This window comes from Mchenga conophoros, linkage group LG14 (genome assembly GCF_057382185.1).
Source record: "Mchenga conophoros isolate Kocher_MC1m ecotype Shallow Benthic linkage group LG14, M_conophoros_male_GT1.1, whole genome shotgun sequence".
In the NCBI taxonomy this organism is placed as follows: Eukaryota; Metazoa; Chordata; class Actinopteri; order Cichliformes; family Cichlidae; genus Mchenga; species Mchenga conophoros.
The window spans coordinates 23,297,295-23,313,943 of record NC_140539.1 but is presented as its reverse complement, the minus strand read 5'-3'; the positions used below and the strand labels follow the sequence as shown (position 1 = coordinate 23,313,943).

Below are 16,649 nucleotides of genomic sequence, written 5' to 3'. Positions count from 1 at the left end.
AGGTGCTAACACTTGCTGATGATCAATACATTGACTGCATTTGATTAGCAGCATCTGGGTGCTACTTACAATCTTATTTCATATTGAAGACATAGGGATGTTTTTCACAGGACTGCAAATCCTGTAAATACTCCTGTAAAAACTGCAACTACTCTACTGCATAAAGTTGCATCATTTTAGATGCAAACGTTCCAGCAGTTGTAAATGTGCTATTAATAGTCTGTTATGGCATCTTAAGACTCAGTATGGGTCCATTAAAAAGCCATTACACGCCTTTGTATGTGCATTTACATAAAATGCATAGCTGCTGATATTATCACGAGCATTTCACATGGCTGCTCTCCAAGTCCATACGATTATATAGGGCTGCACTTGAAACACAGGATGCATGCGGCATGCCAATGCTGTGTCAATATGCCCTGCCCCTAATCCCTCAGGGTGAGGCGTTAATCCAGTGCCCTTACCCTTGACCTGACCTCATAACAGAACATTACCTAATTTCCTTTTGCTCTGCGATTAAATGAACTATAAAAAGTCAAATTAAATGCAAATTAGATTACATTCAGGCAACCCCCCCCCCCCCCACCAAAGTGTCTAACCAAACCCATGATGACTACAGATTGAGAACACTTTGTTCAGACTTTGCACTTCTGACTTTTGCACATCAGCCTCTGTGTCATGTGTACAGATGTGCGCCTAAACGTATGCAGACTTACAGTGCTGTGAAAAAGTTTTTGCACCGTCCCTGATTTCTTTGTTTTTTGGCATATTTGTCCCACTTACATGTTTCACATCATCAAACCATGTTAATGATAGACCAAAATAACCTGAGTAAATACAAAATTTGTTTTTTGAATAATAACTTCATTATTTAAGGGAAAACCGCTATCCAAACTTACCTCTCTCTAACAATTGGTTTTGAGTGTGTTTGACTGTGGAATGGTGTGATGTTCGTGAAATATTGTGTTCATTTTATGCCAGACAAGACGAGACTCAAACCTTCCAAAAAGTTCTATCTTTGTCTCATCAGCCCACAGAAGATTTTCCCCAAAGCCCTTGGGGATCGAGAAGGCATTGGCAAATGCAAGATGAGCCTTTTGTGTTCATTTTGGTCTGCAGTGGCTTTCTCCTTAGAACTCTTCCACAGATGCTGTTTTTGCTCAGCCTCTTTCTTATTTTTGACTCGTGAACATTGACCTTTACCGAGAGAAGTGAGGCCTTTACATGTTGTTTTGGGTTCTTCTGTGACCTTCTGTATGGTAGGCTGGCCACTCCCAGGAAAGTTCACCACTATTCCAACTTTTTGAAAATAATGTGCTGTGCTGTGGTTCACTGAAGCCTTAGAAAAGACTCTGTAACCTTTTCCAGAATGAGAGATGTCAATGACTAGGTTTCACAGGTTTTTGTTTCGATTGTGGCATGATGTGTCATTTTTTGACATCTTTTAGGCTACTCAGCTTTGTCAGACAGCTTCTATTTAAGTGATTTCTTGATTCACCATGTCTGGTGGGAATCGGGCTTGATGAGGCTATTAAAATTGAAATCAGATTCTCATTAATGGGCCTAATCACAGTTAATCAATGATTTAACAAGAAGGTAGTTATGTTTTTACACAGAGCCAGGTAGGTTTGAATAGTTTTTTTTTCTTTCCCTTAACATCTTACATTTCCAAATTATTATAAACTCTATAGCAGGGATGTCACATCATTTGACTTCTATCTTAGGAGGGCTGAACCAGTGAAACTTCTCTTTCTCTCAGTGTAAAGACGTTTAACCACACGTTTAGCAGTATGATATCTAAACATAAGCAAAAGAAGTGCAGTTTCAACATGCAGTCTCTGTTTTTGTACATGATAATGCTGCTGTAATAAATAAATGAAATCTGGCAGCATAACCCTTCAGTCTCTTCAATGATCTGGGCTTAGATTGTAAGAAATAAATGTTATTTATGTTATTGCCCAGACTTCCAGTTGTTATTTATTTATTTATTTATTTATTTATTTATTTATTTATTTATTTATTTATGTTACCAACTGTAAAACAATAATGATAATTATAAAATGTTATATTAATGTTTAACTATTAAGTGTGTTAGTGTACTATGAATAGCCATGGAGGAGGTCTTTATCTGTTTTGAAACTTTCCCAAAGCTGTCCAGAGGACTCGGTTCAAATGTGTGCCGGCCTTGGCCTTGTGTTGACACCCCTGCTCTACAGATGCTGAGCTGCTGCGGCATCAGCTGAGCTTATATTGATGTTTTTATGATGTTTTATATCAGTATATAAGACGTGGGCATTTGCAGAAAACTATAAAGCCAGCATCTGTGTAATATGCATAGTATCTATCTAAGTACTTGATTTACAAATTGCATGCATTTTGATTCTTCTGCTTCAAACGCATGCAGGTTATCATTTTAATAATTATGTAAACCAGAAAAATCACGTATTGATAGACGGATATTCAGTTTTGCAGATTAAATATTCCAGCGTTATTTTGTGAATATTTGCCCCCGACCAGTACAGTGTAAAGATATTTGTCTGATATTTATCCTACGTTTTTATACTTTCGAGTCAACTTTTCAACATTCTGGTATTGTTTAAATAAATATTAAAATCTTTGAATAACATAAACGCATTATTTTCTATAGTATTTTTCTTTCCTCTCACGGGCGGTTTATGTTATTGCTGCTGTAGGTCGGCTATAGTAGCAAGTAGTCACATGGCCGGCCTGCATGCATGTAAACGGCAGTTGGAGCGAGACACACACAGAGAGAGAGAGAGCTGTGGGAGGAGGCGAAAGAGAGTAGGGGTGGGGGGAGGCAGACACAAACTGGGGGCGCTCACCGACACAACGGGGAGCGCTTTTTTTGGGTGTTTTGAGGGCGCCTGGCGGATCTCCGGGCTCCTCTTTTCGCCCCTCCGCCCGGTTTAATGTGTCAGGCCGCCGTTGGCTGCCCTCGCCACCTGGATATTATTTATAACCGACAAGAAAATTGGATGGGACGGACGCACGAGCTAGACAATCCCGGAAATAACATGCGTACTCTCAGCCTGTCACGTACGCTCGCCGAGGATTTGCATTGCTGTAGGCTGCCGTAGGTAAGCAGTGGATTGTGCTTTCCCGGCGAGAAATTTCAACGCTTTTAGACCCCATAACCTGCATATTTAACTTATTTAATACTCTGTGGGACGTTTTTCTTTTTTAATGGCGTTCAATAAACCGGTTTAGTCTTTCACTCTTTTTTTCAAGGGGCACTTAACAATAGTGGTGCTGCTAAGTTGGTAATGAATGGCAGACAAAGACGAAATATAAATAATTTAATTGGGGTTTCGTCAAAATTTAATACACTTCACGATGTCGAAGCTTATATTGAAAGCTCCTTTTATAGTGCTCATTTTATCCTATATTATATTTTTATTATTTTCGTGTCCATTGTCAAGGTGGTATAGCCCAACTGTGTGTAAAAGTGACTTGTTTTGACCTTCCTTCTTTGTAATGACTAAAATCTGGGTATAAAGCTGCAGTAAATATTAGCCTGCACATTTTTTCATTTTCTTTACACTGATAGCATATGCTTAGGATTGTATTTTTAAAAATGTATAGGCTGCACTGTTTTCTTGCTCCCACTTAAAAAATACTACGAGTAGGCCTATATACCGCATATATAGCCCAAACTAGGAGTTTGTTGCACCACATAAATATTAGGAATTATTTACATCAGCTCGCTGTGACAGGTGGTCTGCACTGTGCTATTAATAGGTCTAAAGTGTATCGTTTTGCTCTTCACAGAAATGCCCAACACACTCCCAGAATGTATATATAAGACACGGTGACAAACAAACACGCTGCTTCAGAGTATTTAAACCGGAGAAATGGGAGGAATCAAAGGCAGCAGAGGAGGACTTAGTCATGAAACTTCCATCGGTTGCGCCAGGGATCTTCTCCCCCAGAGAGAGCAGCAGCGGCTCAGCTAGAAAATGAGTCGAGGACGTGAAGTACGTGCGCATCCAGCAGATGACGAGATGAAATGGAGAGTTTGGAACAGACGGACCTTGTAAACCCAGCCCGCGGATCCGTCGCAGTTTCACACAAGCAGGACAGAGGAGCGAACAGCAGGCAGTTTGTCAGCGGACCGACAGAGATTCACCACACGCACCGGACGGACATGGGGCTTAATGGCTTATGTGCGGCGCCGGTCGGCAGTCCAACCGCGGCGGAGTTGCTCGCGGATCTAGCCTCTCAGACTGACTCCCCGGGAATCACCACCCCAACGAAGCAATGCAAAACCGGCGTGCCGCTCTACAACGGCGGGGTGGTGTCGCCTTCTGCAACTGTAGAGGGCAACCACTCAGGCGTTTTGGCTCAGACGCCAAATGGTTACCCTGCCCAAGTAACGGGGGTGGAGGGGCAAACGGAGGGCCCCGGGTACCCCCTCACCAGCAGAGCCTGCCTGATGGAGAACGGGGACTGGACTGCTCATGAGAAGCACCCGTCAGTAATGCGGAGACTCAATGGTGACTTAAAAACCAGACAGGCACAACAGCAGAAAAAGAGATGTGGGGAGAATCGGGAGATTGGGCCAGAGACTGTTAACAGCCAGAGCGTGGGGTCACCTGGACCAGGAGGTTCTATGGACCCAGTATTCGCTTCAGGGGACTCAGACTGGAAGCGGAGAAGGTTGGTAGAGGGAGGCGTTGCAATCAAATCCACAGAAACCAGCAGAGTGGCTCGAGCAGTCGCCCCTCTCTCAGTTGCTGTCAACTGTGGCAACAGTTCCCATTCCAACCAGTTGGCTTCCTTAACCCACGCTGCCCCTCATAATAATCAGCACAGTGGGCACAGTAAGGTGGCTTCTTCAGGCCTTTCAGCTACACCCGGGGTACATGCTGCCCGTAACCCACCACTTCCTGCAGGGACTGGCTGGTCAGCAGAGCGCATAGCCAAGCAGTACATCGTCCCTTGCATGACGTATTATGGGATTTGTGTAAAGGACAACTTCCTGGGCTCCCAGCTGGGCGACAGAGTCCTGGAAGAGGTGGAGACTCTAAATCAGAATGGGAAGTTTCTCGGTGGGCAGCTGGTGAGCCAGAAGAACATTCCCTCCCTTAACATCAGGGGCGACCAGATCGCCTGGGTGGAGGGGAAAGAGCCCGGGTGCGAGAACATTGGAGTGCTGATGGCTCACATAGATGAGGCCGTCATGTACAGCTCTGCCAATGGACAGCTTGGGAACTGTGTCATCAACGGACGCACTAAGGTGAGAGGAGTGGGGGAGGGGGGTGCGGGTGAGAGGTTTTAAAAGAAACGTGCCAGAGAAAACGGAGGACAATAAAGGATGCCAGAGTAGAGCGTCAGTCTGACCTCATTCAAATTGTGCTAGGCTGTCTTGTCTGCCCTGCTTTACCTTCTATAATGCCGACATGTGGGTAGGCAAACACACACCATCGCACCACATGGGGAGAGTGCGCAGGGCTCCTGCTGATAGGATGTCAAGATGAGCCCTGTGTTTGTGGCACATGCGAGAGGGAGGGGCTGCAGTCCTACTCGCACTAGGTTTAGGCCTGCCGAAGTTTATCTCCCCGTCCTAGTCCCTGCCTTCATACCTCTGGCACCCTAAAGAAGAAGAAAACAAACTCGGGGCTGTATCTCCTCCTGCCATCGCTTTATCTCTGCCAGAATTTTCTATCATCACTTTGACCCACACAAACATGGCACAGGCATGGCAGAGGAGTGTTTGTTTTCATTTCCCTTATCTTATATCTCATGCCACGTGAGCAGCATTTTTTTCCCCCTTATTTTACTTTAGCATCACTACGTGACCCAGTTTTTCCATTGATATTTTTCAGACACAGTGCACAATTATCAGAGTGCGGCCCTCAGGAATGAGCCCCAAAATTACAAAATACTTCCCCAATAGTTTGGGAAAAACATTGTAGAAGAGCAAAGAAAAAAAAAGAATTGAACTTTGTTAGTCTTTTTCCATGTGTTTATCTCTGTGTATATCTGTTAGGGGCACTGTATGCTCTCCCCCCTGTCTGTGTTTTACACGCCAGTCTGGGCTGGGGGTTTTTTCCCTTTGTTTTTTTTGTTTTTTTTACTCCTGTTGAAATGCGCAACCTGTTTTATGTGGAAAAGACGTCCAGGATGGCTCTTGATGTTGACCAAATGTGATCTGATCTGAAAAAATAGACACATTAGTGCTCCGCATTGGAAAGCTGTTGCCTGCAAGCTGGCAACCACACAAGTCTTTGCAGCGGTGTAGCAAATTAGCCAGCATTTATCTTTATGTCTATGCAAAATACAACACACAGATGTAAAAAGTTGCTTGAAACCATGTCAAACAACTGTTTTGTTGTTTGACATAATAAAACATGGATGGATGGATATTCTTTTTTTCACCTCTATTTCCATAGTGCTTCCTTCACAACCTTGCTAACTCTGCTCAACTGCACATAGCACCCTGCCCTAAATGCATGTCTTACCATTTACGTCAGCTTGAGACTGTGTTTAAACGAGGTCTGTTGTGCTTATCTCACTGCAGCCGCCTTTGCTCCCTTAGACTTGGGCCGACAGCGCTGCTTCAGTAAAGTGAAGCCACTTTAACATAATGCCTGAGCAGAGCTGTGTAAGGGTAACACATGCCCAGTTTTCCACAATTACCCCCATCCCTGCACTTCAGAGTGCAAAAACAGTAACAGTAAGGTCTTGTGCATTGCTGTTGAATGGCATTCTGCCGTGTAGCCTGTCTCACATTAGAAAACACTCTTTATCTTTTGACACTTTAAGCTGCAGCTTACTTTCATGACAGAAGTGGATTTATCTTTGAAGTCAATAACGCATCGAAGGTGTTACTTCGATCTTGAAAACAACAACAACAAAAGAGCAAACACTTAACCCTGGAAACAGTATGCAAATCTTCAATGCAGAACTTTAACGCTGTAAATGTAAAATGTGCTGATTCCAGTTTCTGCAGTGCCATGAAATTAGGAGGACAGTGAGTCAATCTTGGTTGATTATTAGATCCCACTGTTTTATTGTGAAGGATAATACATCCTTCACAATGTATTGTGTTAACTTTTACCTACTTGGTCATCTATTCTCTCTTAGATGGGATAACAAACCGAGTGACCCCTTGGTGAAAATGTTCGAGACCTAAGCGGCAGTTGTTCCCAGGCCAAAATCACATTGTGCGCTCTTGGTGCATAAAAATAAAAGGAAAAGGTCCGTGCCGCATAGTACAAAATGTCCTGACGGGGTGTTTGTGTGGATTAGTGCGAGAGACAGCATTGCAATAGGTGCAATTGTGGAGTGAGCATGAAAGAAAGAGGAAGTGATAAGGAAAGGAAAAGAGGCAGTACAGAATACAGATACATGGAAGGGGCACCGTGTGGGTACTGTGGGGTACGTCCTCTCGTCTCATTGTCCAGAGTGCACTTGTATTTTTTCCTTCTTCTTGGTGTTCTGCTCTTCTTCTCGTCTTTTCCTTTTCTCCACATTTTCATTTCCCATGTCCTTTACTCCCTTTCTCCTTTCCCGTTTTATCAAGCCCCTTATTTGCTACTTGGGCAAAATATTTCCCTGCCGTTACCTTGGTAACAGGCCCATACAGAGTAGAGCTGCGCATTGTGTATGAAAGAGATGAGGAGAGGAAAAAGAGGGCCTGGCAATGCCCAAAATAATGCCGCACCAGCAGTAAGTAGCACTTTTTTCCCCCAAGCCTGTCTACTGTTAGTCAGCAGAAGGCTGGTTTCGCTGCCTGTGAGAACGTGGGTGGGGGGGGGAAGGCAAGGATTATAGTGTTAACAAAAGGAATGGTAATGTAGTTTACATGACCCAAGGTGATACTGGGAAAGTCTCAAAGATAAGGGATGGGTTAGAGGAGATGTGAACGTGCAGTGGATCAGGGGGTAAAGGGAAGACAGTGATGAGTAAGCGAGAAAGGGCGATGCAGCAGAAGCTTGGCATATTAGGACTGTCTGTCTTCTGCAGTAAAGTGTCCTTAGATGCCCCTCCTAGAGCTCAGCAGTGCCACCGTGCAGGCAGGAGCCAGAAGTCATATACTAACACGCAGGCTAGTCACTGAGTTCCTAGCATGGATGGATGAATGGTTGGATTTTCAGTTTTTAAATCAATTTAATTTCCTTTCAGATAATCTATGGTAAATAGAACCAGATTTTAGTTTTAACAGTTAACATTTGGTTTCCCTTTGATGACAAGTTGGTGTTTATAAGGACGCTCGCCTATCATTTTGAATGCATCTTAATGTGATGTTATGCAAGGTCCACTACTCTAAAGGACCCAGGCTTGGTGCATAATATGTGGAGCTGCTAATTTTTTATTTAAAAAAAAGAAATAGTGTATCGTGTACATGCAAATGCTAACACCTACAGAAATAGTCGTTTGACTGTGTTGCTTAGGCTAATATTCAGGGCTGACTCATACATAATGAGTGCAACTGTGGCTATAGTGTGACTGACTCATAAGGGCACAGCCTATGATCTCACCATTTTTTTTTTTTTTTTTGGTTTCCTTTGTGTTATGTTCACACAACCCCGAGTAATATACTGTTAACACTAGAGGCTGTTTATTATATTTGAATTTGATTGTGTTTCTAACCATTTGTATCTTGTCATGCGGCAATGTCTCCAAATGCGATAGTGCTGTGTTGATGTGATTCAGCTTTAGAGGCTCACATTTTGTAACCTTAATGACAAATTTTTTTTTTTTTTTTTAATTAGGCGAGGGAAAGAGGGGTCTACCGCCTCTTTCAAAACACTCACAGAGTTGCAGTGAATCCAGAGCCTGGGCATGTTAGCAGATATTGGCTATTCTTGAATGGGAGAGTGACACTCACTTGGATCACAGTATTGCTGGTTACGATATGCTTCTAGGGAACAATTATAGAGTTATTGTTTGAACTCACCTAGTCCAAGTCACACCCCTTCTCACACACTCTAAAACCATCCTTCAGCTTATATGAGCAGCAAACTAGATGCGAATCTGGCTAAGCAGCGGGCCGTGACATCAAACTGGAAGGACGGCAGAGATATGAGCTGGGAGTGGCAGAGCAGTTCAGCCTTATTCCGTTTTATTCACCCGGGCTCTTATCTCATTCTCAATTTGGAAGAAATTAATAATCTCTTTTTCTGCCTTATATGAAATCTCCTGCTCTCCCGGCTGCTTCTGAGTAATCAGTTTTGAAAATGGAGCAAAAATACTGTGCTGCTTGACAGTTAGTGACTCAGCAGGTCTCAACTGTGGAATTGAAAAAGATTTGTTTTACCGAAGAGTCCTTGAGCAGCTCCAAAACATTCACCATCAAGGACTTGTTGACTTTGATTCACGTTTTCCATTCATCCGAAAGGGCTCAGGGCTGCCACACGGCAAAATGTGGTGGAGATTGAGGACTTCTTTTGGCCTGCTAACACACTTCTCTTATGTTTTCATAGCATAGAGTTTGGGAGACATGCACAAGGCTTGTGGGATCCGCAGGGGACTTTAAAATAGTAATGTTTGCAACCGTAAGGAGTAACCGATCTGTGCAGTCTATATCTGTTGCAGCAGATGAGTAATATGACTCAAAGAGGATTTTAAAACAGTTTACTTGAAGGTTAACGAATCCTGAAATGTTTATAGAAACATAACTACCACCAAAACCCAGACTGAAAACTTTTTGTTTCTGAAATTCTCCTTAGCGTTTGGAGTCATCACAGTCAACTTGCAACATTTTCGCTGCTGTGCGTCACACGCATAAAAATGCCTTCCCTCTCTTTTACTCGATCACCTTGGCAAACGGCAATGCCTGTATTTGTTCAGCCACCCCCTCACCCAGCCCCACCCCCCACCTCCACCATAATTCCCTTTATCTGAATATGCATGTGGCATTGGAGTTTATTTTTGTTCTCCTCCAGAACAGCTTGTTCTGCCTGCCTGCCCGTCACCTGGGTATCTACCCAGAGCTGCCATTAGAGCATTAATGCTGGTCCCGGGCAGGCATGTGGTTGGTGCAAGTTAGACTTGAACTTACTGAGGGGAGAGATGAGGAGGTGAGGAGGGCCAGAAATGACAGATAGGATCAATTTGTGCTGTTTAGCTGACCGAGTATTGTGTGTCTGTGGGTGTCTTTGCAACTGACAGGTGTAGACTGATGCAATGTGGATGTATATGAAACTTATTTGAATACTATCGTTGTGTTAGAAAACTTTTTTTTTTCACCTCAGGTAGGTTTAAAGTAAAAAATAATAATAAAATAAAACAATAACTCATCTTCTAAATTATATACCCTTCTTGTGTACGCTTTGATAGCCACAGTGTATCAGTGTGTGTTTAATGTGTTTATGCTTCAGGGCTAGGCCTGAGGTGCCTGATGCGGCATATCACATGTTAATTGTGGTTAATTACAGCTGTTAAGACAGTTTGTGGGCATTTATGGGGGAAACCATACTTCCTCGAATACATGCACACCCAAAATATTTACACTCATTGTTAAAAAAATCAAATTTGTCATTGAGTATCAAAATGTCTGGTATGCCATTTTCCCGTTCTCAATAGCTGCGATTCAGATGATCACAAACTGCCAACCAGAATCCACTCTGCTTCAAAGATAGCTGCCATTAAAATAAAACTACTTATAAAAATTATACTCATAAGTATTCTAAACCTGAATAGTTTCCTTTTTGAATTAAGTCAAAACCAAAGTATACCTTTATACAGTTTGCTGTCTGTTTAATGACAGAGTGCATATTTATCCTTTGCACAACAGAGCAGCTTCTTGTCTGCACAAAAGGGCACGTACCCCCACAAGACCGATCAGCTGTTATCACTGTGGTACAAGGTCAGCAGCAGAAGGTAATATGTGAACTTGACAGGGTGCTAAAAGTAGACTCCTGTCTGGTATTTTCTTCTTCTTGTCACTGTTTGGCATGAAGATGTTGCCAAGTCAACAAGTAGAGGTCCTAAGGGTTAGCACATCAAAACAAACGATCAGTTGTTCAAAAAAAGCTGAAAATGACCAATTATAAGGCAAACTTTTTCTTTTTTTTTTTACACTCCTCAGCCGTAAAAGGCTGACGGGCTATTGTCACTTCACTGGATGGGTGGTTTGGACAACTTAGTTTATGACTGCGATAGAATTCACAGAATTAGAGGCGTCATAGGAGCTTATACTGATGCCATAAGTATGTCTACTGCACGTCATGGATAAGTTTGAATATCAGTGACCTCAACCCCAAAGAGTCAGAGGTCATATTTTTCTGAAAATATTGTAAATGCAATAACTAAAAAAGGAAGTCACCTAAGATTTTCAAATAGATACTTTAGGTCTATCTACTAAAAATCTCGGACAGGTTTGAATCTCACTGATCTCGATCTCAAGGTCAGAGGTCAGGTTTTCTTAAAAAATAAAAATAAAAATATCTTGTGAATGCAATAACTCACGAACAAGGCGACGTATGGTTTTGAAAACAATGCCATTGGTACATCTAATAGAAATCTCAAGACGAGTTCTAATCCTGGTGACCTTGACATCAAAGTCAAAATAACCCAAGAGAGTGCCTGGTTCTCCTGGAAATTTGTAAAAGGGTGTTGTTGTTGTTGTTGTTTTTTTTTTTTCTCTTCCCACTGTCATCGAGTACTTGCTCATAGGGGTCATCTGATTGTTGGGAGCTTTTTCTGTATTATTGTAGGGACTCTGTTGAAATAAATTCTAAGTAAAGCGACACTTCTGATGATCATAAGCAACACACCCAAATATCCGTTTTTCATTTTGTACAATTAGTCTGCTCATTTTGACATGGACACCGTTTGGCAGTCTGAGTCGAGAAGAAGAGGTCTAGAGGTTAATGAGCGCTAACTCTGAGCACTGGTCAGTAATGAGAGCAGACAATTGTTGCCAAGCAGAGTCACACAATCAAGCTCACTTTTCTATGAAGCCCAGCAAGAGGAGCAGGAAAGCATGCATCAAAGCTCTCCTCCACAAAGTGTTACAGTCACTTTTGAGTTTCACAAACAACACTAGGGCAGGTGTGTTTGTCTTAGAAATCTATGTGAGCAGGCTTTCATTTCCTAAGGGTACAAGTTGCACACTGTAGTACAAGAACTTAAACGATAGCATCAGCTGAGTTAAATCAATACTGCGGCATTGCAGAAGCTGTTAGCAATGAATAATAGTATTGCTCAGCTGAGCTAAAGTGATGCGCTGACTCGTATTGTAAGCTTTGCTTCCCATGCAGAACAGTATAAGTCAAGACAATGACAGTATCTTCTTCTGTTGTCAACCTGGAGAGATAATAATGAAATCGTTACTTTACATGCTGCCAAATGCATCAGCCACAATCTCCGCTAGCAAAAGCTGATGTCAGTGAGTAAGTGAATCAGCTATAGATTTTTCATATATTGAGGAGACTTAAAGCCAGAGGAGACAGTTTGGAAAGTTACTGAAGCACAAATATGCCCCAGTTAATCTGAAGAATATGTCACACAGCCTTGTATGTATCATATTTTGGCACAGCTCTATTTTTTAGCCTACAGCCACGTGGCCCTGTAGTGGCCCTCGTCTGGAATGCGCATTGAACGAAGGACTTTTCACGCAGGTCTCAGTTCCCTCTGTCTCCCCAGAGAAAGCAGTGCTCTCCTGCTTCACAGCCTCCAACTCTCAGACGTCAAGCAGGGGAAATACCAGCGTGAAACCATTGTTTGCAGATCGTTTCTTTGCTGAACTCTGACATATTTCTTTGCTTTACTGCGCTGCCCACTTAATAACACTATGGAAAATATTAAATATTCAAATAGCTCTCGTGTGTGTGTATATGTGTATAGATAGATAGATAGATAGATAGATATGGTGGTGTGGTTTACTGCAGAGGGTTCGAAAAGCCAAATGTGAGAGATGATTAGAGCAGGAGATGAGGAGGAGGGTAGCTGCATCATTCCTGCACTGCATCACTCGTATCTTCTGCTAGTGGCCGACCTTTCAAACAGTCCTGCCTCTACGTTACAAATATGGCTGAAGAATAAAAATCAAAAGTTAACTCTGTGTTTTTTGTTATAATGGTGTATCAAGTTATAACTAATGATCCCATTTCTTCTGTTTTTAGGCCATGGTTGCCTGTTACCCAGGTAACGGGGCAGGGTACGTGCGCCACATTGACAACCCTAACGGTGATGGACGGTGCATCACCTGTATCTACTATCTTAACAAGAACTGGGATGCCAAGGTACATTTTTTTCCACTATTTGTTTCACTCAGTTGAAATGAGAAAAACAAGTTAATCATCATTAGTTTATATGTGCATCTAATGTTATTGCATTATTATTATTATTATTATTATTATTATTATTTTGTATTTGGTAACCCGGGTAAACCCTCAGGGATTCGCATTATGTACTTTGGAAATAAGTATTTCTGTTTCTGTTATGCATTTGTCTTGTTTGTAGAAACAAGGTGGGTTGCTGCAGATCTATCCTGAAGGCAAAAATGTGGTAGCCAAAGTTGAACCTCTCTTCGACCGGCTGCTCATCTTCTGGTCTGACCGCAGGAACCCACATGAAGTTAGGCCAGCCTACTCAACTCGGTTAGTAACACGTGCACATTAATTCATGTAAAATCATGCAATGGGTTATTGGCAGCTAACTGTCTTCTGTTGCTCAGTTCTATAAGTACATCATAATTAACATACAGTTTAGGCTTTTTGTGCAGAAACCAATATATGTTTTTATCAAAACTATTCCAGCAGGTTAAAAAAAGATTACATTTATATTTTCCCTTCGCTCCCCTCTCTCTATTCTCATTTTACTTCAGCGTGGTCATTGTCGGTGTCTTTCTACAGTTGATTACGTGTGTGTATAGAAAACTGGGTTTCACATGGGTTGAAGTTTCCTTGATGCTCACACGAGATAATTCGGACCCACTTTACAGACCGACGTAAGCGTTTGCATGTTTACAAGGTCACGTGGCACGTAGCCTTTTACTCTCCCATCTCCTCTCCTCTGCGTCTTGACTGCTGGGGGGCGAGGTGGGGCCGGAGGCAGGAAATATGTGTTTCCTGAGGAGGTCGGTGGGAGGGAGTGGGGAGGAAGGTTCGATTGCAGGACTCGTGCTGGAAAGGCAAAGACATGAGAGACAGGAATAAACAATACAGCCCCACAGGAGAGATGAGAAACAGCAAGAATTAACCCTATGCTGCCTGTGACGTCTGCGGCCTGGTCGACTTTAGTTTTTATTTGTTTCTTTTGTGACATTGTGACTGTTACGACCATTGTGTTCCTGCTTTATCAATTTATAAAATTCACCGACAATGTCTCTTTTTCTTCTTCTTTTTTTCCCCCCCTTTTTGAGCCATAGTTCTTTGTCCATAAAAAGATGAGCTTTTATTCTTATTTCAGCCTTTTTGTCTCTTGCAGCTATGCCATCACAGTCTGGTACTTTGATGCCAAAGAGAGAGCAGAGGCTAAAGAGAAATACCGATTGGGTGAGTTTTCTGTTTTTACTCTTCTTGGTTGTGAGCAGCGTTACTTCTTGTTTCATTTGGTGTAATTTGTTGCTGCATGACGATTAATATGCCTTTTCTGTTCTTGCATCCATAGCAACAGGACAGAAAGGTGTTCAAGTGCCTGTCACTCAAAACAGCAGGATATAAATCTCATCTAGTGACTGGAGAGCACTCTCAGAGCATTACGTGCCTTCCTTAACTGTTAATGGACATTGTGATCATTAAGAGAGATGCCGTTAAGCTATTCATCACCGCAGCTCTTCAAGTGTCGGCTGTCAGAGTCACATCACAGCTTGTGATGTAATATTTTTGCTGCCCTATGACCGGGCTGCTGAAACGTAGAGCACAGCGAGCAGGATTGTATGGCAAAGGTCATATTTGCACGTCGTGGCAGAAGAAGAAGGAAAATTACTCGAGCTTCTCACTGAATCGCCTATGAACACAGCAAGCTGAAAAACATTATTGCAGTTTTTGCCTGTTCAGTTATCAGCGGTGTATTGAGATATCAACGTTTTTACTCTACTCTCGTGTATTTTTTTCCCAAGCGAAACACAAAGAGCAAAAGTGGTAAATCAATGGAAGCACAGTAGAAATCAATGCCATGAGATTCTTTGCTCCCTCTCGACTGTAAGACAGTGCCCTTGTCTCATGATGTGGGCAAGACAAAAGAAATGGGCCATGACAACGCAAAGAGTGGCTGTCAGCCACGATGCAGTGGACAGCCGCGCCGTGGCACTCATTCGGTCCTGGCTGAAGGACTAAGTCTTGCATGGGGACAGCTCTACACCATAGTTTGACACTGTATAGCACACTATGTAGGGTTCATAACGTGTGGGCTCTTTTGCAACAGCCTCTCAAAATGTTAGTGCAGTAAAAACACAAATCCAGCATGAACCTCTTTTTTTTTTTTTCTTTTTTTTTTTTTAATCTTTAGTAGATACAATGTGTGTGTGTGTGTGTGTAACAGATTTTCAAGAAGTAAAGCTGTTCTACATACTTGATGGAGAGTCCTCTGTAAATGACTGAAATTCACAGCTCACATATGAGACAAGAGGCAAGATGTTCACTGACAGTGGACAATACAGGGTTTGAAGAAAGTGTGTGTGTGTGTGTGTGTGTGTGTGTGTGTGTGTGTGTGCAGATCCAGCTTGATTCTTAACTGTTCTTAACAAAATGGAAACAACAAGTTACCGTCAGTGTGGATGCTGTTGAACAAATCTACCCACCCCCTTAAAAAAAAAAAAAAGAGGCACACAAAAACAAAAGATGGATAGCAAAAAGAATCAGATGTCTAAGTTAAACTTAGCAGTAATTAACAGAACGATTAATCTCAGTCAGTCTGTGTGCTCGAGACCTTTTCATATACAAAGCACAGAGTAAACATACACTGTATAAATGAACAAACAGCCAGGTGAAAATATTGCCTACTCGTGTGTGGGATTGAGTATTTGTGTGTAAATGTGCACGTGTCCGTCAGATTCCAGTGTCTTGAAGAGGGCTGCAGGTATTCTCTCAGTGTATCTTAGATTGATTGAAGAGAAGGTTGTTTTTTTTTTTTTTTAATAAAAAAAAAAAAAAAAGCACTTTATTGTTTAAAATTGCCATGCGTGAATGATAGAGGGGGAAAACATGATTACAAATGTAGATTAATGACTTTATGCTGTGTATAATATGATTCATTCAAATGCAATAGAAACTAAAACAATGAGAAAGAATGGAAGCTGTCTTTTTAAAAAAAATGTATTTAATTAAAATGTTTCTGTTTTGTACACGAAAATTGTAATTGATCTACTGGGCGGGGGAGAAAAAAAATTCTAACCTGAATTGTAGTTTAACTTGCTTTCTCTTCATCTTAGATGAGAGAGCATCTTCCAGTACATTTTTAAATAAACATGTTTTCCAATGCAGTAATCTCATGTGAACTTTGTAAAGCATTGTGACTATAACAAGTGACTTGATCTCCAAATATCGTATAAATGTGTGCTTATATTAAAATAAAATGTCAAGCTCTTTTTTCAATGTTGCACACAATGTTCCAAGGCCAGTTCACCAAAGTGAGTATCTGTCTTTACACAGAGAGCATCAGGAAACCGATAACGTGTCGGTCCTTATGATTCATAATAAAAAATCCTAACTAGCAGGCTCAGTGTTGCAGATTTA

At 41.9% G+C, this 16,649-nt stretch overlaps 1 protein-coding gene across 1 annotated transcript; it reads left to right on the top strand.

The window, feature by feature from the left end:
- Nucleotides 1-2,823: 2,823 nt before the first annotated feature.
- egln2 (egl-9 family hypoxia-inducible factor 2) lies at nucleotides 2,824-16,394 on the top strand. Its single transcript, XM_085243465.1, has 6 exons — nucleotides 2,824-3,098; nucleotides 3,790-5,257; nucleotides 13,095-13,214; nucleotides 13,435-13,571; nucleotides 14,401-14,468; nucleotides 14,584-16,394. The coding sequence occupies exons 2-6, from the start codon at nucleotides 4,028-4,030 to the stop codon at nucleotides 14,634-14,636; spliced, it is 1,608 nt and encodes a 535-aa protein (XP_085099591.1). The 5' UTR covers nucleotides 2,824-3,098; nucleotides 3,790-4,027; the 3' UTR covers nucleotides 14,637-16,394.
- Nucleotides 16,395-16,649: the final 255 nt, after the last annotated feature.